At 45.9% G+C, this 26,601-nt stretch overlaps 2 protein-coding genes across 4 annotated transcripts; both read right to left on the bottom strand.

Moving 5' to 3' along the window:
• Window positions 1–287: 287 nt before the first annotated feature.
• dgkaa (diacylglycerol kinase, alpha a) lies at window positions 288–20,526 on the bottom strand. 3 transcript variants are annotated; one of them, XM_056588118.1, is made up of 24 exons: window positions 20,122–20,526; window positions 14,786–14,963; window positions 14,213–14,289; window positions 12,775–12,904; window positions 12,453–12,527; window positions 12,134–12,183; window positions 11,927–12,001; window positions 10,991–11,107; window positions 9,058–9,175; window positions 8,824–8,912; window positions 8,623–8,742; window positions 8,347–8,445; window positions 7,800–7,886; window positions 5,549–5,622; window positions 5,379–5,453; window positions 5,063–5,148; window positions 4,494–4,583; window positions 4,022–4,182; window positions 3,837–3,901; window positions 3,163–3,253; window positions 2,859–3,045; window positions 2,363–2,480; window positions 2,029–2,089; window positions 288–1,436 (listed from the first exon to the last, which is right to left on the bottom strand). In XM_056588118.1, the coding sequence occupies exons 2-24, from the start codon at window positions 14,859–14,861 to the stop codon at window positions 1,359–1,361; spliced, it is 2,199 nt and encodes a 732-aa protein (XP_056444093.1). In that variant the 5' UTR covers window positions 14,862–14,963; window positions 20,122–20,526; the 3' UTR covers window positions 288–1,358. The 3 variants fall into 3 exon arrangements, with proteins under 3 accessions (XP_056444093.1, XP_056444085.1, XP_056444102.1); XM_056588110.1 differs by having other exon boundaries at window positions 14,786–14,896; XM_056588127.1 differs by lacking the exon at window positions 20,122–20,526 and adding an exon at window positions 19,638–20,112 and having other exon boundaries at window positions 14,786–14,896.
• Window positions 20,527–21,170: 644 nt separating this feature from the next.
• On the bottom strand, window positions 21,171–25,444 carry rnf41 (ring finger protein 41). The gene is made up of 7 exons (XM_056600954.1): window positions 25,192–25,444; window positions 24,344–24,404; window positions 24,131–24,246; window positions 23,773–24,044; window positions 23,387–23,522; window positions 23,116–23,219; window positions 21,171–22,801 (listed from the first exon to the last, which is right to left on the bottom strand). The coding sequence occupies exons 3-7, from the start codon at window positions 24,218–24,220 to the stop codon at window positions 22,447–22,449; spliced, it is 957 nt and encodes a 318-aa protein (XP_056456929.1). The 5' UTR covers window positions 24,221–24,246; window positions 24,344–24,404; window positions 25,192–25,444; the 3' UTR covers window positions 21,171–22,446.
• Window positions 25,445–26,601: the final 1,157 nt, after the last annotated feature.

Raw genomic sequence — 26,601 nt, 5'->3', positions numbered from 1 at the left:
ACCGGGAAAACGCTCTGGTGCAGCATCCTCTCAGCCTAATTGAAAGCCAAAAGCAACGTCAACTTCTACTCCTCTAGCTCCTAATCGCCTTATCTGATGCTGTGTGCACTTTGCATGTAAACATTTCGTGTCTTCGATGGCATTTTGGATTCAGAATTTTACAATTTATAGTTTATATTTCAAATAACATACAAATAATAGTGATCTGGAAATCACATCTGATTCATGCATGAAACAAATGACACCAATAAAAAAAAGGGTTACCTAACCCTTACCATAAGCATTGGTTACAGAAAAGTTGATGGAAATAAATTACAACCAAACAAGTTTATCATGGTTTATTAAAACCTTGATTCACTACTACAGTATAATATCAACATTCTCAATATTAATTGAAAAATATATGGCGAATGAAAGCATTTAAACACGCACCACAACAGTTGACAGAGCGTTTTAAATAAAATATTTTGAAAAAATATATAAATTATGAGTTATTACTGAACACATTAAAATTAACTAAATAGAATACAGCATGGCATTGCTGTACATATGCACATTCAAAGCGGTATAGACATCTATAGGCTGCGGCGTCTTAGAGGCATCTATTCTGTGGTAGACCGGTTAATAACTTCCCCTTCCTGGCATAAGTATTTATATGAAAGTGAAACATACAAATACAAAAAGAAAATGAATTCAAACCGAGTAAAGATCAGCCGAAACTGAAACTTAAGTTAACCTTCTGCGGTTTGAGGTTAAAATGTACAGTCCAATTATTTCTCAAGCTAATCAAGCTAATTTGGCAATACAGCAATTCAAACTCAACTTCAGCGATAAAAGAGGTAGGCTATTCTAGAAGTCCCCTTCCACTATGATCCGACTACATTAAGAGCATGTAGGCTAACTAATCATATCATAAACAACAGAGAACTTATCAAAAGGCACAAACAATGGCATATGAAGCTTGCTAGAAGTTTTGCTTTCATCCCTCCGTTGATATTGTAATACTTCAGATGGTCATACACAGTTGCGGTAAATGGGTCATACATTTGTAAGGAATTGGGGGATTAAAATGAAACCACAACAGAGAAGTCAAATTTGGTCAAAATGATATACCCATGAATGAAGATCCTATACATTTCTAAAAGGCCACATCGACAGGGTTGCATTCCTAAAAGGCGTGTCATGCTTAATTGATTCTGTATTAAAGGAGCACTGGAAGTTCCCCAGTGCGTACCTACTTTACATCACTGCATTCAACGCTACGCATTCAGCCTAAACATTCACAACAGAATATTACCAAAGAGAAATCTTTCTGCCCCTGGTCGGTCAGTGGGTCATAGTCACCAATGTGATGGTATTTATTTGAAAAAAAAGCTGGAAGACTTGGCCAGGGGGGCCATCAGCATGTTGGCTTGATTTTTGTGTGTGATGTGAATCTAAAAAGAGAGAAGGAAAACACAAAAAGCTATTTAACAAAATAGAAATACAAATTGTGTGTATGTTCTCATGGTCACAATATCAGAAAAACCTGTGGACTCTAAACACAAACTCCTTCCACAGAGCCATAAGACTACATGTTTGTTTTTGTACAGTCAGTACTGGCCATCGAGAGCACAGTGTTGCACTGTGAGTTGCAAGCCATCGATATTTATAAAACATGTTTTGACATGTTTATAGACATAACATTGATAAAGTCCCAGGCCATGTTTTGGTTGGTCCCGATCTCCTGCGTGGGTTTGCTATCGTGTATGATAGAGCCATGTGGGTTTGCTATCGTGTATGATAGAGCCATGTGGGTTTGCTATCGTGTATTATAGAGCCATGTGGGTTTGCTATCGTGTATGATAGAGCCATGTGGGTTTGCTATCGTGTATGATAGAGCCATGTGGGTTTGCTATTGTGTATGATAGAGCCATGTGGGTTGTATGATAGAGCCATGTGGGTTTGCTATCGTGTATGATAGAGCCATGTGGGTTTGCCATCGTGTATGATAGAGCCATGTGTGTTTGTTTGGGCTACAGGGCTCACCGTGCAGGGAGGCTGCATCCAGGGCTCTCCATCGATCTGCATGGGCAGGGCCTTGGTTGTCCTGTGACCGTTGGCAAGCATTGAGAAGGAGCAGCAACACAAAAAAGAGTGAGCAAATAACAAACCAATTGCCCCCTCATCACCCCTCATTTGTATGTGAAACGTGATCTGCTGAAAATGAAAGAGCACACTTCTATTATGCCAACGAGAATTCAGGATCATGATTAGCAAGTGATGAAAGTCAATGAGGGCAGCCATTGGCTAAGTGCCCAGGATTATATCACCAAGACAAGTCTGAACATGACTGTTAGGGGGGGGGGGGGGGCGTGCTCACCTGATGGTGATCTGTGAGGTCTTGGCCAGCCTCACTGCACTCTTCATGCCCGTGTAGATCTGACCCATTTCAATGACCCCCTCCAGGCCCACCACCTCCAGCCTGCGGTCGCTGACGTCTGGAGGCAAAGGGAGTCATGAGGAACAGAACCTCACAGAGAAACACGCCCATGATACAAACAGATATGAGGAGTCAGACACTTTGTTTAGAAATGCCAAAATCCATGGGGAAATGTGTTCATAGACTCAAAGCTGGTGTCTTTATTCATCCATCAAAGTTTGATCAATTAATAATGTGGTACGTGACAAGGCGGCGAACGACAAAGTGGTTCTGAATCTGTCGGTTCAACCAGGAAGGACATTGAACATTTGATCAGTTTCAAATCAACACTTGACAGGAGACGGTCATCGAATGGTGGAGGACAAGTGAATCAGCGGCCTAATATCCGTCTCCCTCGGGGGTCCCGGTCCGACGCCCGGTGACCCGGCTCGGGTACCTTGTGTGGTGACCTTGAGGACCTCCGGGTCGACGATGACCTCGGGCTCCTCCTGGCCCGCAGCGGCCTTGACGTCCCCCTTCTTCATCTCCCCCCACAGGTTGGAGCCGCCGTGCATGCTGGGAATGTTGAGAACCGCGATCCCCTCCATCGAGAGGCTACTGAGGTCTATAGGCATACCGCAGCACTGACCACACACACAGAGCAGGCAGTGAAGGAAACATGACGCCTTTGGCCCTACTGTCTGACTGAGCACTTTTTCTGCCATTCATATTAATGGTAAGGCATCATTTTCTGTTCTTACCTCAATTGTCATACACTCATTGACTTTCTTGCAGGATGCAGAGATTGTTTCTGAAGTGGCAAATTCAAAATACCACAGCTTATTCTTCATTCTGTATCCGTACATAAAACAGGCCCCGCAGTTTAGTGTTAGTATTTAGTACTGGCATTTAAATCCTCAAATACTGTGCCAAACATTAACCCAAGCCAACTGGTGGCTTTGCAGAAGTATGCCAGGTCAAATATGACCTTTTAATCGCTAAGAGTGTTAGAAGTGGCCCATTAAAGCCCACACAGTCCCCTAGGTAATGGAGTGTAATGCTGGAACTCAGAAACAGATTTGGATAGCTGCAATGCTGAGAATCCTGATAATGATAATTATAATAATATTATATTATAACTACTGTCGCATTTTGAACTACACTTAAATACAGTTCAAACTGACATGGATAGAGGACATGTTTGCAAATGTCTTTCAACTGTAATTAAAGCATAATTCATCAATGACCCCAGACATGACAATTTGTGTAGATTGCTGCTAAACATGGGAGAGATGTATGCTATTATCTAGATAGATAATTTAGAAATTAAATCATTGCTAAACAGCACGTAGGTCAAGGGAATCATCAGTCTTTTGGCACACAGGTGAATATCAGGATGATTCCTGGTTTAAGTATGTCATGTTGTTGCCCACACCTGCTATTAAACTTCTGAGGATGCTTCTCCCTCATGGTGTGAAATCGGTGCGCGATGGAGGCGTCCTGTCAATCATAAAGCAAAAAGCACCATGATGAACCCAGTGAGAGACGGGCCCGGCCTGGAGGCGCCAGGAGCAGGAGGTGGACCCTCCTGCTCCTGGACCTGGGTGGTGGCGGACTCACCACTCCGATGGAGAAGTAGTTGTTGATGATCTCGTAGGGCACGGGGTCCCCCTCCTCCTGGTCGGGGTCCGTCACCACCCGCACGCTCCAGCGGTCCATGAGCACCGGGGAGCTGCCCTCCAGCTCCTTCAGCACCCGGCCCAGGTCCATGCCGTCGTACCCTGGGAGGGGGGACGACGACACCAATTAAACACTGAACTAAAACTCTGGGCCTTTGTTCTATTTGGAAGGGAGCACGCACACGCACACACGTACGCACGCACACACGTGCACACACACACACACACACACACACACACACACACACACACACACACACACACACACACACACTTGCACACACACACACACAGACACAACACACACAAACGCACACAAACACACACACACACACACACACACACACACACTGAAGGTCTTTATCTTTGACATTTCAAAGCCGTTTGTTCATAGTGTTAAGTCGTTTTCTCACCTCCTCCCCATCGGAGACATCTTGCGAGGTCATTTCCTGTTCCGAGTGGCAGCACAGCTACAGGTGGTCGTACCAGAAGGTTTGCTTTGTCTAAACAGTGGGATGGGAAAAGGAGAATAATAATAGAAAAAAGGGCGAATGCGTCAGGATCATTGGTTGTAAAATGAGTTCTACATTTTTTTTTATTTTGCTAGTGTTTAAGTGACACTGAGTACCAGTTATATCAGGGTTCTCCCAAGATAATGACATAATGGCCTGGGAAGCAAACAATTCTGCAAGTTCACATTTTTCTACGCATTTGCTTTATTGACCTGGTGAAGAAATTTCCGTGGAGAACCCTGAATTTATTACATTAAATGACCAATTAGCACCTCCTGCAGGTAAACCAGAGTCACTGCATCAACAGAGTCTCTGGCCAAGAAGCATGCTATAAAGTTACAATAGCTCAATCAAATGGCAAATAAATAATATGTATACCATCAAGTGATCCGTTAGATAACATGTGTTAATGAAATATATGGAAAATAAATAAATAAATGAGCTAAACGTATACTGTATACATTTCTCACCTATGGCATCCAGGATCCAGCCCACGGTGCCGTCTCCCCCGCACACCAAGATCCTGTAGTCTTGCAGGTTTCGGAAGAAACTCAGTCTGAAAATATATTGAATCAAAAAAGGCTATTTCAAATACAAATGGAAACTAAAATAGCATTCTATTTTAGGTCTCAAGAGGGGCTTAAGATATCGTTTGCTCCAGAAATCCATTTAGTAATGTGGTTCAGCATTGCATTTAGACTTCAATTTAGAAAACGACACCAAAGTTTGGACTTGTGTTTAACGTTCTTGTGATTAATCGAGCTAAGCTTGCGGCCGGCCCCCCACCCTTGTGCAGGTCCCCCGTTCAGCAGGTTGAAGACCTGCCGTGGGTTCAGCAGGTACTGGAACTTCCTCAGCACCCTGAGGCAGAACAAGAGAAGGAGTGAGGCGACTGCAAAGGAACTCAACATTTACACTTCGATTCCATACTCAACATCTATACACTCGTGACTCACTTTTCGCCCTGTTTCCCTCCACTTTTAGGGTTCACAAACACCAGCAGAGGATGGGTGTTGGCCACTGGGCTGATCTGTACAACAGAGGGGCAAAACCGCCATGAGTTAAGACGGCAGTTGGCCAGCCCCCTCTCTACGTAATAACAAGGCAGACGGGCTGTGCAGAAAACGACAGACAGTACAAAGGATCCCTCTGGGCTGGCTGAAAAGACACAAGCCCCCATCCGCCAGAGATAGAAGAGACGGGACATGAAATGCCAACAGGGCAATTCTGAGGACCACACAGGCCTGTATCAAATGTCTCACAAACGATTATGTCTCCCGAACTGATTATTGAACATTGGCCCTCACCCGCGTGGAAGGGGGTAGCGACGAAGCACTCGTGATCAAATGGTCGTCGTCGCACCCTCACACCTCTTTATCTCTCGCAAATGAGTGGTTGCTTATAATTGCTGTGAGTTAACGGTTATTGATCCTCATATTCTGTCCACGCTGCAGAACTGTGAGGTGGTGCTGGGAGGAAGGGTGTGGGCGGTGCTGGACATGAATGGATGGATGCTATCGGACCCCTCCAGGGACCATCTAGGGTTCCTTACAGTACAAATGAGACAATGACACCCGTTTTGTACTGTTTCCTCTGGACCTTTGTCATGGCCGACAGTATCCATGACAAAGGTCCAGGGGACTGTGTGATGTCATGGCTACGGACGATACACTGTCCCCAGGACGGTTCCGAAGTAAATGCACAGATGTACCGCGTAGCTATTTGAAGTGCCCAGAATTATATAGGAACAATTTAGTTTGTCTGTTTGTTTGTAATTAAGGACATTTCTAAATGAAATCCCTTGGTTGCAGAAGTCACCACTCCATCTTCCCGGAAACATCCAGAGTTGTATGGTCATACTGAACCCTGAAATAATATAATAGGTACTCAGTAGTCACAAAATATCCACAGTAACAATTCTTTGCAACATCCCAAATAGTTACCTCCATATTGCATAACTTCACACCTTGTTCTCCAATACCTATGTATGAGGATTGGTACAAGCTGTACTTGTACAAATACACCCTGGCGGATTAACATTTGACATTGCAGGGCTGTAGTCTGAAGCGTTGAGCCTCTACTTTGGTGTCTCACACACGTCCAGCATAGTGTCCAGCTGAGCTGATCATAGATAAAATACATAAAACACTTTGGTGTTACACTGTGGCCTACAGACAAACACATAGAGTACAGGACACACCCCAGGTGAAACACATACATTTCATTAAACATATGATTACAACAGATGAAGGACTTCAGGCAGAGCATTGTCGTCACACAAAACATCTCCTGTCTTCTCAATCTGTACTCGGTTAAGGTACTATTTGCACAATTGCCAAACTCTTTTGCATTGAACACAAGTTTCAGCATGATCCCAGCAACCAAACATAAAGGCCCTAGGACCTGTCTGTTCATTACTTTTAATAAGAACTTTGTGACACACAGCCATCTCTGAAATGCAAGTGGTTTTACATCCCCTCATTCACGACGACAAAGATCGCAAAGTGAAAACAAGCTTTTCCTCCCGATAGACACAGTAGCAGTGTTAGAGGAAGGGTGCACTGTCTCTACTGAGTACAACTGGACCTCTGATCTCTTCTTAGGTTGACATGTACCCAGGGTGCAGGTTTGTGGCTTATATTCAGAGCAGAGTGCAGGTCACCAGACATCGGCCCGTTTGTCACGGCAGACTATGTAGGGTGGACTGCATGTTTATAAACTCATTGAAAATGCCTTTGAATGAATCACACAATGACGGCTGATGAATGCAGATCCCTGTGGATATAACCGTGTTGTGCTGGGCTTATGCACACCAAGGAAGGCACAGAGCGCTCTATGCTCTCACTTTTCCCACGCCGGGTCGTCCTAGTGACACCTATTATCAGAGGCCTCGCCCTGTCCCGCGGTGCGCAGCCACGCCAGTTCCCCTGTGGAGCCTCCTCCCTCTCCTCCTCATCCCTCTCCTCCTCCTCCCTCTCCTCCTCCTCCTTCTTCTCCTCCTCCCTCTCCTCCTCATCCCTCTCCTCCTCCTTCCTCTCCTCCTCCTCCTTCTTCTCCTCCTCCCTCTCCTCCTCCTCCCTCTCCTCCTCATCCCTCTCCTCCTCCCTCTCCTCCTCATCCCTTTCCTCCTCCCTCTCCTCCTCCTCCCTCTCCTCCTCCTCCTCCCTCTCCTCCTCTAGCCTCCGTGTCGTTGTGCGGGGACAATACCTGCAGCACCTGGCCGTCGGGAGTGGTGTTGAGCTCAGATTCCTCTGTGGCCGTTGGGCATCCGTTCTTCACCTCTCCTCGCCGCTCCTTCACAGAGACAGAACACCATCGGTCAGATCAGCCCGCGTTTGCTTTAGAGGAATACCAGTGGCATGCCTCAGGGTCGATTCTGCATACTAGCAGAATCGACACTCAATAGTCATCATCCTAGCATAGTTCATCAATAGTGAGCCTCCTAGCATATACAATCAATAGTGATCATCCTAGCCTATCCATCAATATTGAGCATCCTAGCATATACACTCAATAGTTATCATCCTAGCATAGACCATCAATAGTGAGCCTCCTAGCATATACCCTCAATAGTAAACATCTTAGCATATAAAGAAATGTAATGACGAGCAACCTAGCCTTTAAAGACACTCAAAAGTGAGCATCCTAGAACACAAAGACAATGGTGAACATCCTAGCACATAAAGACACTCCACAGTGAGCATCATTTAAATGCAGGAAGGAACCGTGAGCGGAAGAGCCGTGAGTGTCTGACCTTTATGACGGGGTAGATGGCCCAGGGAGGGAGGACGTGGTCTCGGAGGGGTCCGCAGGTGCACTCTATCGGCTCGTGGGCGACACACTCATCGTGGCGCTGTAGAGAAGCAGAGGTCATGTGACATTCAGACCCCGTTTACTGCAAAACGAGGTCGACAAAAGAAGAGCACGAAAGACAAAAAGCTGAAGAAGAGACTGACAGAGATAATGAGAAAAAGTTCAAGAAAAGGGTGGAAACGACGGAGGGAGGAAGGTGGAGAGGCCCTCAGCGTACCATGGTGTGGCACCAGACGCAGTGTTTGCCCGAGAGGCCCTGGTAGCTCTTTATCTTCTTCTGGCATTTGTCACACTTCCCCGAGTCGCAGTTCCCGATCACCCAGTCATGCGCTGGGACCTGGAACATAGGTGTTAACCGTTTACAACCCGCTCAGCTATCTGATCAATGCATTCTCTGGGAACAGGAATGTAAAAATACCCCGGTTTCTTTCTTTGACTTGACGTAAGTCCTGGTGCAGGGAGCCGTGCTCCGGTTGGCACAGCGGCCGTGGACCGTGTATTTACAACCTGTTCAACCAAACAAAAGACTTACATTCACTATGAAAGTCTACACAGAAGCTTTCTATTTAGGTAAATAAATAACATTGCTTGCTGTCTTCCAGAAAGAAAGCTGTTGCACCGCTGCCCTCTGGTGGTGCAGTGGAGTACTTACAGGTGCAGCACAGGCCCTGTTTCCTCAGTCCCAGCAGCATGTTCTGGCAGACGTTGCAGTAAACAGGCTTGTTGAAATGCTTCATTCTCCAAAGATGCTGCCCGTCCTTCTGGGTCATCTGCAAGAGCAAAGACATCGGTGTCATGGGAGACGTTCACCAGATCTCCTTCACCAAACATGGTTTGTGGTTTAGCTTATATCTTTTTTCATAATTGCTTAAAATTGTCTAGTGAAACCCTGCTGTCATTGTAAGAAACTACAACTCATCCTAGGCGGCTGCAATACGTGGAAACAATGCTTCACCACTACCCCTTTTCCATTACAGAGATCTTCATATTTTTTGCAGGGTATATGTGTGCTGTGTGCAAGGCGTGCAAAAGTCACTCTTCCCACCCACGCACTGACTGCCGCAGACAAATGGCATCTCTCATGATCATGACACAGCCCAGAGGGGACCGGCAACAGGCTCTCAAGCTCTTAACACTTAAGTCCTTTACATCTCTCTGTGTCTTTAGCCACAGTTTGGCTTTATTCCGTTTTGTTGGCTGAAATGCATCCAAGATGCAGGTTACGATGTCATTTATTAACACCGGACAGCGAATACACACACACACACACACACACACACACACACACACACACACACACACACACACACACACACACACACACACACACACACACACACACACACACACACACACACGCGCACACACACATACAGCCAAAAACACACGAGTTCAAATGGTAACGCATGTCCACATTATTAGAGAGAATTGAATTTAAGCTAGGGTAGGCAATTTGGAGAAACCAGCCAGAGGAAGCTAGATTGAACATGTTCCAACTAAAGTGCCACCCGCCCCTCAGGCTTCCCTCCAACGCCACTTCCCCAAACACAGGAGCTGCTCTGCTCGCTCCAGTCGTGGTCCACCTAGCCATGTGGATGACTCATGTGCAGTAAGCACACGGGCAGAATGCGTGCGGGTAGCCGTGTAGGTAGACAGACAGGCAGGCAGGCCGCCCACTTCACACATGTATTATAGGACGGGCTCATCATTACAGGCCTTCGACAGCCAACGATACTGGATTTAGTCATAGCATTTTGGTTGAGGGTTGTCGGAGCAAAGAGGCTTTCAACAGAAACACTACTCTAGCTGTAACCAGCGACATCATTGACATCGTACGTTATCGACGGTGTCTCCAACATCCAACAGTCTGGCCAGTGCGCCAGTGAACTCTGGGGAGCCGTGAGCGGAGTGCCGCCCACGCACGGCCTCCGCCTGGGTCTTGGCTGTACGGGTGTCTGGAAATAGCCTGAGGGGAAATCCCTGGCATTGTGGCGGAGGCTTGGTACACTCACAGAGCCTGTCTGGTGGGCCCAGTCCGCCAGCAGATGGCTTCACAGCATGAAGAAGGGATACGGGGGCTCCGCAAAAACCCTTCTGCAGAACAATGCGCCGTCGGAACGGTGCTTTAGGAGATAAACATACTCTCTGGATACCAAGACAAGCCTGCGCCAAGATCGTCCTGCCAAATGGTGCCTCCCTGGGGAATTCTGTGTGAAATAACACCCGTGTCTAACAAACTGTAGTGGTTGTAGTTAATTGATTTGTAAAAAAAGAATAGACTCGATTGTCAGTTATTCATGCAAACTAAGTCAGTCATTTAAGGAGAACCTCACAGCTTCTCGATGGCGCGTACGACCGCGCCCTGTTGAAGACTGAGTCTGCGGAAAAAAACAACAAGGGACTAGAGGGCACCAAAGAGGAACGACTCTTTCCTTTTCCCTGGTTGCTCAACAACACGTGAGCGCAGCCAGCCACGCACACGCTGATTCCTGGTGGCCCCGCCGCCTTGAGCCAACACAGACTCACAGAACAACACACCAGCCGCCGGGGGGAGAGCGGGCTAGGGAGCCGGCCGTGCGCCGTACCTTCAGCCCCAGCAGGACCAGCAGGGGGATGTTGTTCATGCCCCCCTCCACCCACTCGTCCAGGGACACGGTGCCGCTGGCGTCGGCGTCGATGGCCACCATCATGTCCTTCAGCACCTGGGAGACACCAGAGTCCTGCCGTCAACTCTGAATCAGCACTCAGGCACGCACGCACGCACACGCACACACATATACACACACCGTGTTTGTGTGTGTGTGTGCGGGTGTGTGTCTGCCCTGAACAGGTTTCCCGACTCTGTGATCGTAATCTCCCTGACAGTTGTACCCAAGATGTTATCACTGGAAAATGAGTAACAGCTTTTTATTGGGCCAAATTGGTTAAGTGGAACACACACGTGGAAGCACATTTTATAATAAATGTGTCAAAGTTGTAGACTGTGTCTGTATTGTATTGTATTGATTTACATTCAGAATAGTGTCACACAACTAGTCAATTAAAATACAATACTGGTCTAGCTGATCAAACCATAGTTACTGTTCTGTAGATCCCGGATTAAACATTCAGTACCAATTAAATGAGTCAACACGACTGGTAAACAGATAGTACTTTGGGCTTCTGGAATCGAGGTGCGTCAGTCAGTGCTGATTTTGTTGACAACCGTGAAACGCCATTCAAGCCCTATACGAAATGTCTTATAACAAAGACCACAGTGCTATATCACTATTGTTTACATTCACAGCAGGCGTGTTAACTCATGACGCTCAAAGTAGAATTGGCAGAATGAACAGAATTTGACAGATAATACTGTTAACTGATGTTTTATGGAAGCCCGGGGAGACGTTACGATGGTTTGATCACCCAGACGGGTGTGGTCCTCTCAAGTAGATATTTTCTTGTGACGAGTCACGTTCGGTTGGTACAATGTGTTAAGTGTTAAGAGGAAGGATGTGGCATAGAGCCCACAGGGGACTCACGGGTCTGAGTTCGGACACATCCCATCCCAGGTAGTCTGCGGCGTGCATCATCTGGGCTATGATCCGGTCCACCTCCTGTGGGCACGGAGAGGCGACCAATCAACACATTGAACCAACACACTGCAGGACCCAGAGCGGCCCACGCTCTGTGGAACTAAGGGACGGGATGAACCACTATAACTGTACGTATAGAAGTACTGCACTCACAGAGCTGTCCAGGACCCCGTTGCCATCCCGGTCGTAGAGCTTGAAGGCAACTTAGGAGGAGAAGAAGGAGAAGAACAATGAGAGACAGATGGACCAATAACAGTCAAGATATTTGTGTGTGTGTGTGTGTGTGTGTGTGTGTGTGTGTGTGTGTGTGTGTGTGTGTGTGTGTGTGTGTGTGTGTGTGTGTGTGTGTGTGTGTGTGTGTGTGTGTGTGTGTGTGTGTGTATGTGTATGTGTGAGAGAGAGAGTGAGAGAATGAGAGAGTGAGAGAGAGAGAGCGAGAGAGAGAGAGAGAGAGAGAAGAACACAGGCTCACATTCCAGCTTGTCCCTGGGTTGACCATCCTCCAGCAGGGAGAAGTAACACGAGACGTCCTTCAAATAAACCTCTTCTACGGGCCGGAGGAGAAGCGGAGGAGACGATTAGCCACAGCCACCATACCCCCATTCACGTGCTTCCACTGCTAATCTGCCGCCCACATGAATGCATATTACATCAGTGATAGATGTCACGTGAAAGAGGCCATACATTAGAATGCATTCTAAGGGGTGCAGGGGGGGGGGGGGGGGAGACAGAGCGACAGAGGGAGAGAACGAAGGGGTTGTTTATGGCTGTGCCGGGGCGGTGCATGAGCTCACTAGCGCTGTCATCCTGGGCCGACTGAGAGTTCTCAAAGGAGCGGAAGAGCCTCTGGCAGAGGTCGAGGGGGAGGTCCCCCACCTCCAGGTAGGTCTTCAGGAAGAGACGGAAGCCCTCCTCGTTGATGCGCTGTGGAGAGGCGGAGCAGACCCATAGATTATGTTGGTGTCCTCTAGGAGTGGGAGGAGTTAGACCATGCTGATCAATTATTATTATCGATTTTTAACCCTAAGGAACAATATTGCACTTTTCATTACTATAATGACCTTGAAACAATTTTTGTGTTGTAATGCAAGCCCATACTTAAGAATCACCATCATAAGAAGAAAAATAAGTGTTTCAGATTATACAGTTAAATGGCAGATAGTGGTCTGCTGGAAGCAAAAGTGCACTATAACAAGAAGCTGACAAACTAGAGGCCTCCTTGCTGCCAACGGGTACCTCTGGGTATTTTATGAAACTACAATTTAACAGGATTCAGAATTACTGCTACTTTGCCAAAATGCTGCGTGCCAAAATGAAAATGTGTGTGTGTGTGTGTGTTTCTGTAATGTCCTGTGACTCACACATCCCCCCTCTCCCCCTGTTTACTTTTTCATCTTTTGGATGTCACTCTTCAAAAGATGGGGTAGCATGAACAAACACACAAGAAAAAAACCGAAGCTGAATAATTGCCAGGCCATCTGTGTGTCCTGATATTTCCATTCCTCAGAAGACGAGCAGCTCAGGGCTAACGAAGCCGGACTCCCATGGAATCGATGGACCAGAAATCTACTTCTTGTTGACATTCCATTATTCCCCTGCTGGGACCGGCTGCCCGCTACTAAATCACCACAGGGTTCGGTACAATAACAGGCCGGGGAAGAGAACATTACAGCACACCGCTGGCGCTGCAGCGCTTTGCAGAGTTTCGTTACGTTATCAAGCGGGCGATCCACACAGGCAATCAGACGTATTGGTCCCAATTATCACAGATCAATCTCTCCTTCAATCGACTGTCTTGTTAGGGAGTGTTTCTATTAGCATATTTGCTGAAAGGGGTTGATTTCTCCAGGGACCGGAGGGCGGATGTCATCTGATGATCGATAGAAGTGCAACTAGACTAGATCTTACGTTCAAGCTTAGTCGGCATGGGGGCCACCAGCATAGTACTTAGCTAGTTTATGCTGCGTCTGCACAAAACGGGAGGTCATTTCCATTTGCAACCCTGCTTTCACGCTCATTCCTCCAAGGCTGCGCCGTCTGTCCTCAAAGTCCTTTTTCAACTCAGGACATTCAACGCCCCAGAGGCACCTTTGCCTTAATACGTTCATCCCCAGTCCTCCATCACCTGTAGTTTGTTATACATTCTGCCCCACAGTTCTTTTAAGTAAACGCACGCCGGGAAGAAAGCCCCGGCTGTGACAGAGAACGTCAGTAGGACACGCTATCCTTCACCTCTCCGTGGCGGTGCTGGGCCAAACGGCCGTCTGCATCGAATTCCCTCAGCACATCTTTAACCTTCAGGCTGCAGTCTGGTAGGAGAAACACACACACACACACACACACACACACACACACACACACACACACACACACACACACACACACACACACACACACACACGGGTTACACATGCTCAGGCACCTTTGCACATGAAAGTGCAACTGCAAAACTTTTGAAATGCACGTTCACAGAACCCCCCCCCCCCCCCCCCCCCCCCCACCCACACACAAAAAGAGAAAATGACACCTTACCAAATTACTCTCGATAAGAAACCAATATAAACGTTTGGGTTATTGACCAAAGAACAGGATGAACAAGAATAGAAGTACGCAAGATAATGTGCGCACACAGATGATAAAAAAAAAAAGCCACTTGGAACCTGTGGTGTAACGCAAGAAGACCGCGTCTATAAAAAAATCAATAAAAGCAGCCAGTATTTCTGTGATATGGTGTGGGAGTGGTGCGAGAGCCACCTGCCACTAACCCCCCCCCCCTTCCAGCCTCCCATCCTCCCCATTACCCACATTCAATGTACTGCTGCAGCTGGATGAAGTCCACTGGATTCAGCTCCTTCACCTCTGGGTCGGCGGGGGCGGCCATGGGGCCTGGCTGCTCTTCTCCTCAGCCTGCGAACGCTGGAGGAGGAGGACGAGACGAGAGAGAGGACCCACTGAGCAAGAGATGGCTTCAGATGATTGAAATCTAGAGCGAGAGAGATGGAGGGAAAGAGTGGGCATGGTGGGGAGCGGGAGGGGCGGGGGGAGGAGGGAGGATGCAGGGGGGGGGGGGGGGGGGGGGCGTAGCAGCAGCAGTAAAGTAGACTGCTGCCGCATCAAGCCGGGGCTGAGAGCGAACGCAGACAACATCCTTGCAGATTACATCCGCTCTCGCCCTAATGTGATGCTACTAATGTAGTTCACCTAATGGTAAGGCAAGAGACACACAACAACAACCTCGGACCGCGGCTCAAGGTTTGCAACGCTGAGTGAGCAAGCAATAAACCAGTGCAGGGATCGGCTTTTAGTGGGATTTTCATAATTAAATTAACCATATAAAATGTCTAATATTTAGCATGCCAGTATAAGCAGTGACTGGATTGACAGTGAAATAAGACACTCTCAACGAAGCTCATTTAAATAGTTTGAGAACTAAATAAGACAAAAGCTGCTTCAATTGATGCATGGGTCCTTTGAGTGATAGACTAGGAACTGTTGCCGGTAATGCAATGCTTGGTTTCCTGGCGTCCAAATCACATATAATGGATGCATTAATTATTGATAATAATAACAACAGTAAAAACATTAATTGCGTGGCAGGTGTTAACACCAGGTGTCCGCACATAATATATATGTGATGACACACCAGCCCCCCCCACACACACCCCCACACAACCCCCCCCCCCCCCACACACACATATATATAAATATATATATAAAGTGATTTCAGTAGCACTGTACCCTCTAATTCCAACCCGTCTCGGCCTCTTGCTATAAAGTGGGTCTGAGTCTATTAAGAACGATGTCAGGCTGCAGACAGAATTCTTGGTCACCGGGGATCCCTCAGAATCTAAATGTTTTCCATTGTACTTTGGCCTTTAGCCATAACCCATTTGTACGACATCATTTGTCATTTCTACAAAGAAATCTTAATGAGGATTTGTTCCTAAAAGCAACATGAAAATGAAACATCTAATGTCGAAAATGTTTTACATTTGGCAAGTAATGTATGAGGGCTTCAGATAGGAGAGGGAGAGGGATTGTGTTGAACTTGACATCAATCTGTATCAAACATTTTAATTATATACACATATTTGCCTGAAACACAGATTAAACTGTACAATCTCAATGGACTTTCTCTGGCAGGACATGTAACAACAGTACCAAGTAAAACATGTATTATACAAAAAGAATGAAAGGCAGCAGTATATATCTCTTCACACACATATGTGAATGGCCACCAAGCCTCTCCATTGGAGGAAAGCTTTCACTGTATTGAGCTCTGAAAAGGTCGTGCTGTCCCCACTTAGCGTCTGCCAAAGCCCCGTCCCGGTGTTGCCAAGCAGCTCCGGCTGTGAAGCCACTCAGAGCGGAGCACAAAACCCCTAAGTAACGCTTTTACTGTGAAGTCAAAGGGCACTCTCCCCCAGCACCCCTCTCAATACTTTAGATATTCTAAAATATTCTGTGTGTTCACCAATACTAGCATGAACATGTTCAGGTGGATGAAATCAGTTACACGTACATCTTCAAAAATGTTCCTTTCGTTTAACAGTGATGTGCTCCAACATGTCAGTGTCCTCATCACCAACGGAAAACCGTCATTACCGCCCCATACGAGAAGATAGCTCATAATCGAATTCCTCTCTTCCTGATTGGATAATTATTTACACTCACAACACATTGACGTGGAGAGTGGAGATCACCTCCAACAATGAGGGAGCAGCGTCGGATCACTACAGAACGGGGAATCTAATTCAGAGAGAACACCTCACGCTTGTGTCAGCACTGTGGAACAGTCACAGGGGCAGCTCTGCGGGATTCAAACTTTCAGCAGCTCAAATAAACCAAGTCAGGGCCCTATAGCTTGGGAGAGATTTGGTCAATCGGACCGTGGAAGGTGTGTGCGTTGTTAACCTACATACACAGTGGATGACCACCTGCTTCTGGTCCTCACTGAGATTACGCTGCAGAGCTCCGATACGGAAGGCCCTGTTTGGATGCTGTGTGTGTGTGTGTGTGTGTGTGTGTGTGTGTGTGTGTGTGTGTGTGTGTGTGTGTGTGTGTGTGTGTGTGTGTGTGTGTGTGTGTGTGTGTGAGAGTGAGTGTGGGTTTGTGTCCATACTGTACAATATAGTGTTGCCATTGTCTCTTTGAATGGAGAACCCATTAATGTTTTAAATTAAATTGGGACCGAGATTGTAACTGAATCCAGTAACTGCATCACGGAGGCAATGGTTGATTCGGAAGAACAATCGGATCGTCTCGGCTATAAGTAAACATCAAGGATTATAATTATTGGGCTTGTGAATCTGAGGCGGGCCTGTATAAAAATAAAAGTATTGCTATAATATAATTACAGAAATACATGCAGCCTTCTAAATAGATTAAACCAGTGGAAAGGGAAGACAAGCTAAATGAATTGCCAAATGCTTGGTGGTTTTCTTTCCAAGAGCTAGGTCTAGTGATTTCCCATATCCAATCTTTCTCAGGGGTCATTCTACACAAACACTCTTCCTATGCAGCGTCAGCCTAAAGGTATAGGGATGACCTTTTTTGCGAGTAGGCCGGTGTTTGTACAAGCTGTCGTAACGCCCACACCTTGTGTCAAGGAAATCTGCCGTTTTATAACACCGGTGGGACTGAGCCTTTGAACCCCTTCGCTTTGTGCTCGGAAAACACGGCTTAGTGTTCTCCTTTGAACCGAGCGCTCGTGGAGACTGCGCTGGAAAAAGTTAAGAGGCTATATCTAAAAAAGAAAAAACACGAAAAACTATAACGGCAAAGAAGAATGACACACTGTCTCTCTCGCTTTCCCTCTCAAAGTGTGGCGGCCTGTGTGTTATATAAGGTTCGGCTCTGCGTGGTTTCCATGGAAAACAGGTCCCTTCATCAGCTACTGTCTGAACCTCGACACGGGTGACTAACCGCCTCAGGTAGTGGGAGGTGCTGGTGCTGGTGTGGGGGGGGGGGGGGGGGGTCCTCCCTGACTTCTCTTGTTCCTCCCACGCTGTCAGACACTTTTGCTGCCTCTGAAACGGGAGGTGGGGGACGCTCTGACACTGAGAGTGCATCAGGCATGCAGATGCTACTGTGACTCAGTGCCTGAACAAGGGAATACTGCCTTACTATAAATGGCATGTTTGCTCAAAAGGTCACTTCCAGGGCCGATACAGGAACTCAAGCACCAGCCTTCACTCTCCCTCTGGGCGGAACCAAAAAAACAACCTCTTAAAAGATTAAATTTCGCTCAAAAGGGCAGAAGCTTGCTGTGGCTGCTGCTTGCCCCCCTGCTGTTGCAACATATATTCCTGCAGGGCGGGTTTACATGTTGAAATTATGAGCAGCATGCATGATTTCTAAGAAGCCCTACTAAGAGTGAGGGAAGTGTTGGAAAGACGTGTGCACCGTGAGCACTAAAGGATCGTCACTAAAGTATGAATCACAGTGTTTTCTGCAGTAGAATGTGGGCGAAGCGTTCATTGCCACTTGGCTTCAAAAGGAGCATGGCTCATCTGCGGGTCTGACTGGGGCATGGCTTATGTAACGGCTAGATGTTTTTGTGGAGGCAGTGGAGAAATCCTTGCAGTGTTCATCACAAAACCTCAAACCTACCCCAAGACGTGGGGTTACTGAGTCATTTGACAAGCAAGTTGCTCTTGTGAGATCGGCCTCAATCAATACCAATTGGTTTACATTACATGTATAGATTATCAATATAATCCACCAGATCCCAGGAGAGAGCAGGCCTGCTAAAGGAACAAATGTGTCATGGTCAATAATAAAAGCTAATTTAACATTTGTTAAAGAATAATAAAGGCTGGTAATTTACTACAGCTTGCTTGACTGCACAGCGGGATGCAGGGTATGAAGCATCCAATGGGTTCATTTATATTTGTCACGATCCCTCTATTTCTGATGTAAACAGTTACATGGGCAGAATGACCTCACTACTTTATTGATTTTGCTGCTTGAAGCTCTTGTGCTGCTACAGAATACCGCTGGGTGTGTGTTTGTGTGCGTGTTTGTCCGTGTGTGTTTTCTTCCAGCAGAGCTAAATGCAGGTTTGATTCACTAGATTTCATGGCATGTATTTGTTGGTTTACTTATACAAGTAAACAAAAGGAATAAATTGGAATAGATATTGAAAACTTATGGTGTGACACGTGTAAGAAAATAAAATAAAGCTCTACCCTCCATTGTCAATATATGGATGAGGGGAAGTCCTCAGTTTGACAGCTCAGAAAGAGTCGATCACCAACGATGCTCCCTTTTTTTTTTCACAAAACAAAAATCAAATGAAACCTGTAGTACTACATTTGTATTCATTTCATTCCAACAATAAACACATTATTACTCATGCTCATTACTGCATCTCAATTTGTCATGACATTCCAAATTTTACCTGACAGTAATTATCGCTTTATTCTAGTTAACAACCAAAGCAGGATCCCTTAAACCCAAAATCCACACTGTAGTTTGAATTCCACACCAGCCCTAAATAGCAGGAGCTGAGTGATGAGTTCTCAGATGTAATTCAAGAACGCAGAGACTTGGCATTCAGAAATAAACATGGCCCAGGTTACTGCGTGACATGATGAAGCACACAGAGCAGGAGGGTCGCTCTGCTTTGATGACTAGTTATTATGAATAATCCTACCTTATCAATGCAGGCGTACAAGTCAGCGGCATGTGTCTCAGGAGGTAGAGCGGGTTGAATGGTAACCGGAAGGTTGCTAGTTCGATCCCCGGCTCCTCCTAAGTGTCGAGGTTTCCCTGAGCAAGGCACCTCACCCTGACTGCCTCTGACGAGCTAGCTGTCTCCTTGCATGGTTGACCTCGCCTTCGGTGAGTGAATGTGTCCACGAATGGGTGAATGTTAGGAAATATTGTACAGCGCTGTGAGTGCCCACTGGTTAGAAAAGCGGTGTACAAATTTAGGCCAGTTAAGAGTAGACACAATAAATCCTTCGCTTATCGAGCAGGAAGACCACACCAGGCTACTCCCCCATACTGAGGATGTGCCAAAGTTTGAGTGCGGCTGACTTATCGTGTTGAGTGCTCTCTTTAACTTTAATAATAAACCACCCTGCGTTAAAGCACAGCGTTATCTCGGAGAAAGCATTGGCAATATAAACATCTACCTTTCAGTCCAGCCACTTCGTGTTCCTCTCTGGGTTTTTTGTTGTAGTTAGTAGCAGTCTAGGCGGTCCAGGCGGTTCCTAGTCACGAATGAAGGAGAAGATTCTCGGTGAACTTCTCGTCTCCGCCGCCGACCGAGTCTGACTCGGAGAGCGCGAGTGAGCAAGTGTGAGTGGGGCACTCGAGCGACTCCCACGCGGCACGCCCGACGCGTCTCTCTGCTTTAGTGCAGCCGACCCAAGCTGCGTATCAAATAGAGCGGCCGGCACCCCTTCACCGATTTAAAATGTTTTGCCTGTTTATAGGTCAATTATGGCATCCATTACACTCCTGAAAAACCCTGGAAGGAGGGATCCCCCACACGGCGTTCCTTCTCAAGATTTATTCTGTGCTTATTAAGGGAGTTTTCTCTGTTCCTCTTCGGGGCTAGGGTCAGGGGGGTGTCATAATGTTGAGCCCTTTGAGACTGTACAGCTGGTTATGGGCTATACACTAAATAATATATTAAATTAAATTGAATTGACAACTTAACCAGATTTGTTTTTGTAAGCTATTTGTTTTATTGACATTGTATTGACACCTGAGATTGAGTCCCCCTTGTTATTTGTGTCATAAATTGCTCGGACAGTAATAAAGCGAGACTGCAGCATCACTGCACACTGCACAAACCACACAATGAGAACCAAGGACAAAACCAGGTATGCCACTTGGCACCAGGGCGCATGATGTCACATTCCGCAGTCCACAATAGGGTTTACACCCCACAATGGACAACCCGTCTGACGAGCTCTGTGGACCGGCCGCACGCACGCACGCGCGCACACACACACACACACACACACACACACACACACACACACACACACACACACACACACACACACACACACACACACACACACACACACACACACACACACACACACACACACAGTTTACAGATGCATATCAACTGAAAGGGTAGACGTGGTGCCATTATTTTAGTGCTTGCTTTTAAACAATCTCAAATCTCTGATTTATTATTTAAAAGGGAATTAAGTCTGGCCATGTATCTATATTGCATGTGGAGGGATTTGGAATTTAGAAATAGCTCAAACATGGACCAGTGGCGACATGGTGTGGCGGGAATAAGATTATCACTTCTAATAATTCACTCACTTAGGACAAAGTATTTATATATATTTCTTGGGAATAGGGTTAAATATTTTATTACTTTCTCATTTGAAAACCCATTTCAGAAGAGGGAAGAAAATCATACTGCAAGTCTCGCCATCTCAACACATCCATCTTCTCTCCCCAAAGGGCATTATAATGGAGTACTTAAGCACGGTTTCCAACGAAGGCCATTACGAGCATGCCTACACATACCTTTGCAAGTCCCACGTTGTTGATTAAAAAAAAGCCGTTATCAACATGAGCCATCAGAAGGTATTTATGTGTGAAGACTGCCGAAAAAGCTTTTATTTTAGTAATCAACAACATGATCACCTCGCATGCAAATGCTGATTGTTGGAATAAAATGTAATACACAATGTTGCATTTCAAAACAATAACTGTTTCAGCGTTTCACTGTGACACAACATACTAAATATATACAACCAAGGATGGAAGAACAAATTTGCAAAGAAGTTTAAATGTACTGAAGGCAAATTTACATAGATGATATGATCATATTTTCAAGCATGTTCATGTAAAAGGCAACACAATAAATAAAATAAATGGCACAACAATGTGAAGCACAAGGTCTCGTAAAATATACACAAAAAATAAGCAGAAAGTTAGCAAGAAGAAGTAAACCTTCCACAGTCACACACGCAGACCATTTTTTTTATCAACATCAAATAAAACAAAAAAATAATCAGTCCAATTACAGTAAGAAGAATAAGAGGATACTATTTGTATAATTCAATATACTATGTCTATTTACAACCATTTATACAATTGGCGATACGTGGGGAGTACAGAGAAGCCTTTTCATATATTGGGATGTGGCAGAAGCAGAACAATCAATGTGTTAAAGCACTATGTATCAAGTTATGACCCTTGTAAACATTTAAATCTCTCCCGTTCTCTTAGATATCATCAGTCAGGTTCAGCTGTCCTTCGCCAGGTTCATATGGTGTATTTCCTTATTTTAAGGCATAGGTTCATCGACTTTGTAGATGTACAACCTCTCGTCCCACCACAGTCGTTTAAAGTGAAACATAAAAATACAGCCTGGTTTGTTGAAGCGGTGCCACCACTGCCATCGCTGCCTCGCCCCGGCCCCCCCGACCCAAAGCCCCCCCCCCTCCCGCTTGTCTCTGGTCTCCGCCGCCGCCGGCAGGTTATAAAATCTCCTCGACGCCGTGCGCAAAGATCATGACCAGGCCGGGTTCCAGGATCATGTCCTCCCCCATGTGCTGGTTCTCGCACGCCATCACCACCACCGCCTGCTTCCCCGGGATGCGCTTGGCCACGTAGTTCTCGTAGTAGCGGCGGTTCATCTGCCGCGTCTCCAGCGTGGCCAGGCCCTGCGGCCAGTTGCGCTCGTGGGCGTTCTCGATCAGGTCGTTGACGATGGACAGCGGGCAGCCGCTGTCAATGAGGGAGCGCTTGATGACCGCCTGCAGCACGGCGTCCGGGGTGGAGATCATGCCGCCCCAGCGGGTCACTCTGGCGGGCTGCATGGAGTTCACCCACCTGGTGGGGGAACGTATGAGGAAGGAGAAGGTCATCAGGGGGGCCGTGGGACCACAACCTCAAACCCATCGCAGTGTCAAACGGGACGTTATGACGAATACAACTTGTTTTATACATTACGTGCACATATTTTTTTTATAATTTGTTATAGTATTCTAAGCTGATTCCTTGGTAGATATTTTTTTGGCCGCAAGAAAGCTTTTGTCAGAAAAAACTAGAAAACGCAAGTTAGGCAGGAAGGCTTTGAGTCGTGATCTCAGCAGGAAACAGGAAGCGGTAGAGGCAGCAGACCAGAACAAGTAAATGGGACTCACTCCAGTATCTCATTGTATTCAATGCTCTCTTCAAGGTTCTGCAGGGTGGGATTAGCACTGCGAATGGCCCGCATGTAGGCTTTGAGCAGCTGGATGTCCCTCTTCTGAACGAGGGAGAGAATATCATCAGTGGCTGTATTATCTCAAGTCTATGGAGTCACTTAGCCGTGACTAATTTAATTCCATTCTTCGACTTGTCATTTGAGAATGCTTTTTAAATTAAAAATAGCTCTAGAGATATGAGATACTCAGAGAGAAAACAAATTCTTACTTGTTCCCCCAACTGATGCTTATGTTCTGCAACATTTTTCTCCAAATCAGAGATCTTGGTTGCCTGCTGTTGCACCACACTACGCAGGTGTTTGATGCAGTTGTGATTCGACATCTCATCCTTGGGCATCTCCAGCCTGTCACCGGGGGAGAGAGACGAAAATACCAAGAGTAGAAAAAATAGTCACTTCATTTTATGGTTTCAAAACACACAGTTTAAGAGGTGACTACTATATTGCAACCGTAGGACTGTATCTGTGTTGATCTCAGGTTTGATGTTCGAATTCAAATCTTCTCTTCGCGTCACATTAATTATACGAGTGGCCTTCCTTTTTGTCGAGACGGCACCGCCACGGCCAGCTTGCTGTCGCTCTGAACGTTACTCACCCGCAGCCCTCCACACAGTTGACCGGCCTCTTGGGGTTGTGCTCGCAGTCCTTGAGATGGGATTGGAGCTGGTCCAGGCGCAGCGTGGCGACGCACCCGAAGCCTGCGTTGTCACAGCTGATCTGCAGCTTGGACAGCATGTTGCGCATGATGCGGGGGACTGGCCTCAGGTGGGCCAGCGTCACCACCGTGCGGTCCACCGGGCAGATCTGCTGCTGGGCGAACCACTGCGTGATGCAGGCATTGCAGAAGGCGTGCTCACAGTGCGGGGCCTGTGTGGAAATAGAGATACGGTCAAGCAACCGAAAAACAGAAATAGAGCTCCATGAAGACCGGGTGCACTTTTGGAGTGACATGCCTGCACTGGTTCCTCCAGTACTCCACTGCATATGGGGCACAGCAGGTCTTCATCCACCTCCCCTTGGAACCTGACGACGTCATACCCCATGGTACATTACCGGGGCCCACAATCTCCTGAGAAGGGTGGAATAATGTTCAAAAGTTAACCTCGCCATTAAAATTAAGATATTAGATTTTGTACAGAATGCTGGGTGAAATGTTTTTCACTCACAGTAAGCTATGGGTTCTTCCATTCAGTTGTTGATCAGCTGCTGACAGATCACACGTGGATTCTATTTTGTTAGACAGATACAAATAAATTAAACCCTTATAGACGTACTTAAGCATTCAAATTACAGTACAAGTTCTGCAAACACCGACCAGGCGAAACAACCCACGAACTAGGTTGCGTTGATGACTTTAGATGTAGCCCATATGCATTTAAGCTTACTCAACAATGAGCCCAAGCATTGTCTAAAATATACCCATCTGCCCAACTAATTAATATTCACTGCGGTGTATACAACAATATATCCATCATGGAAACGACTGAAGAGAATAACTTAATAGCGGCAAACACCGTTCGTTAACCTTCTGACTGCAGAAGTCTTCGAACAATGTCCTCCGCTGAAAACGATAAGACTGAAAATGTTATGCACATAAAATCCTGACAACTGCGGTAACATAGAAGGAGAGCTCCTTGTTTTCCCAGCTGAGTGGTGGCTGACCTATATTCACTGGGAGCATCACTGTCTGCTCCCAACACATTGTCCTACCTCCACAAGCGACCGACCTGCATGCTACAACCATCCTCAATAGCTTGACATAAGACATTATACATAATAGCCACATATGTTTTGAATGGGAGTCAGCATAAGAATACTTTAATACATTGACTGTTATAGCTATAGCTTCCATTGGCTATCGTTAGCCCTATCCTAAATGTGGGCAACATTAGCTAGCTAGCTGCTTGGCTCCCTACGCTAACCAGACAGGACGCTCTCTGGGCATATTACCAAGCTATTCTGCCGCTTTTGGAGCAAGTTCAATGTAATATATTAAACTGTTAGTTAAACTTACCTGACCATGCAGTAAAATGATTGTATTCTCAATTTCATCTATTTGCCGACGTCTTGAGTACAACTAGCTTGCTAGCCACGTCCCAGGGAGCACTCTACGTCAAATCCGACGCTACGCAGACGTGCGCGGGCGTCGTAACGGGTAAATCAAAAGCTTCTCATTGGGCAATATAATGACGTATCACGAAATAAACCTGATTATCGCATCAGTCCTTTTTGCATATCATATACAACTAAATGTAATGTTTTATAATCGAAAAAGTGATTAGCTTTATATGATATCCATATATAACATATTATTAAAAATATAATTCAGTATGGAATAGTTTCTTAAAGCTTTTTTTTATAAGTCTATAGCCTACCCTATTGTTTCCAAATCATTAATGCATGATCCATGCAATGATGAATTAACTATTTAATTATTGATTTATTATAGATACAAATTGACTAAGCAGTGGAGTTGTATGCAATGAATGCATAGGACAATGCATATATTGACATAAGGTGATTCAATTCACCCTAATTGCCTAAAACAGTACTACATGACTGACTGGATTATGTTTTCCATGAATGCAGTAGATTTGAATCTGATACTGGGATCGACAAAGAGGCAATGTAATCAACTTTGTCCTTCTTTGTCGGCCTCTGGGGCATCCAATATCTATTTGGTGGATACCCCGATATTAATAAGAGCTCGCATCAGACCAATAACAGTCATTGTTGGCCAAGTTTCAGTGGAAAGAAAAACAAGACCAATTAAATATTTAGCAATAGCACTTTATTGAACACAAACAACCCTAAGCCACAATACTGAATGACAAGACCAATTGGCTGCAGCAAACATTTTATAAAATAGATTCAGGTTTAATGTCACTAAGTTCTCTTTTGTTTTCTTTTAACGTCAGAAAGACAGATGCAGGTTTTTCCAAAACAGTGAATGATCTTATACATATTTAACATTTTTGTAACAAATTATCATTCACATGTTCACACAAAGGAATAACAAGGCAAAGTGCTTTCAGGATTGCATTATCGAAAAAGAAAAAAAAAAGGACTGAATGGCTTGAGGTTCGGTTGAGACGGTGGATGGGAGGCTGGTCCTGTCCCAGTTGGGGGGATGGGAGGGGTATGGGAGGGGGGTGTGGGTGTTTAGAAAACCTCAAACCATTCACCTATCCTGTACCCCTTTGTGATCAAATCAGATGTGAATATATGAGGGCAGTGTAGAGACAGATGGACTTTATATAGCAGGATTTGGTTTGGAGTAGTGAGGTGAGTTTTGAAAGCGTTCCACTTGGAGGCGCTCAAAACTCACCCTCGCACAGAACGACAGATCCACGTCAAATCATATTCATTGCATGTAGGAGCCAGTCTGGCTTTGGGACAAAGGATGACCCAGAAGACATCAAGC

Source organism: Gadus chalcogrammus, chromosome 1, assembly GCF_026213295.1.
Source record: "Gadus chalcogrammus isolate NIFS_2021 chromosome 1, NIFS_Gcha_1.0, whole genome shotgun sequence".
In the NCBI taxonomy this organism is placed as follows: Eukaryota; Metazoa; Chordata; class Actinopteri; order Gadiformes; family Gadidae; genus Gadus; species Gadus chalcogrammus.
This window is presented reverse-complemented; position numbering and strand designations above follow the sequence as displayed.

Coding starts and splice junctions, on each gene's coding strand:
- dgkaa (XM_056588118.1), bottom strand. CDS start 14,861: ATGGCCGCCCCCGCCGACCCAGAGGTGAAGGAGCTGAATCCAGTGGAC. Junction 12,905..14,212: donor CCCAGCACCGCCACGGAGAG/GTGAAGGATAGC, acceptor GCCTCTCCACAG/CGCATCAACGAGGAGGGCTT. Junction 3,254..3,836: donor CCTCAGAAGTTTAATAGCAG/GTGTGGGCAACA, acceptor GTACGGATACAG/AATGAAGAATAAGCTGTGGT.
- rnf41 (XM_056600954.1), bottom strand. CDS start 24,220: ATGGGGTATGACGTCGTCAGGTTCCAAGGGGAGGTGGATGAAGACCTG. Junction 24,045..24,130: donor TACTGGAGGAACCAGTGCAG/GCATGTCACTCC, acceptor ATTTCCACACAG/GCCCCGCACTGTGAGCACGC. Junction 22,802..23,115: donor GAATACAATGAGATACTGGA/GTGAGTCCCATT, acceptor TTCCCCCACCAG/GTGGGTGAACTCCATGCAGC.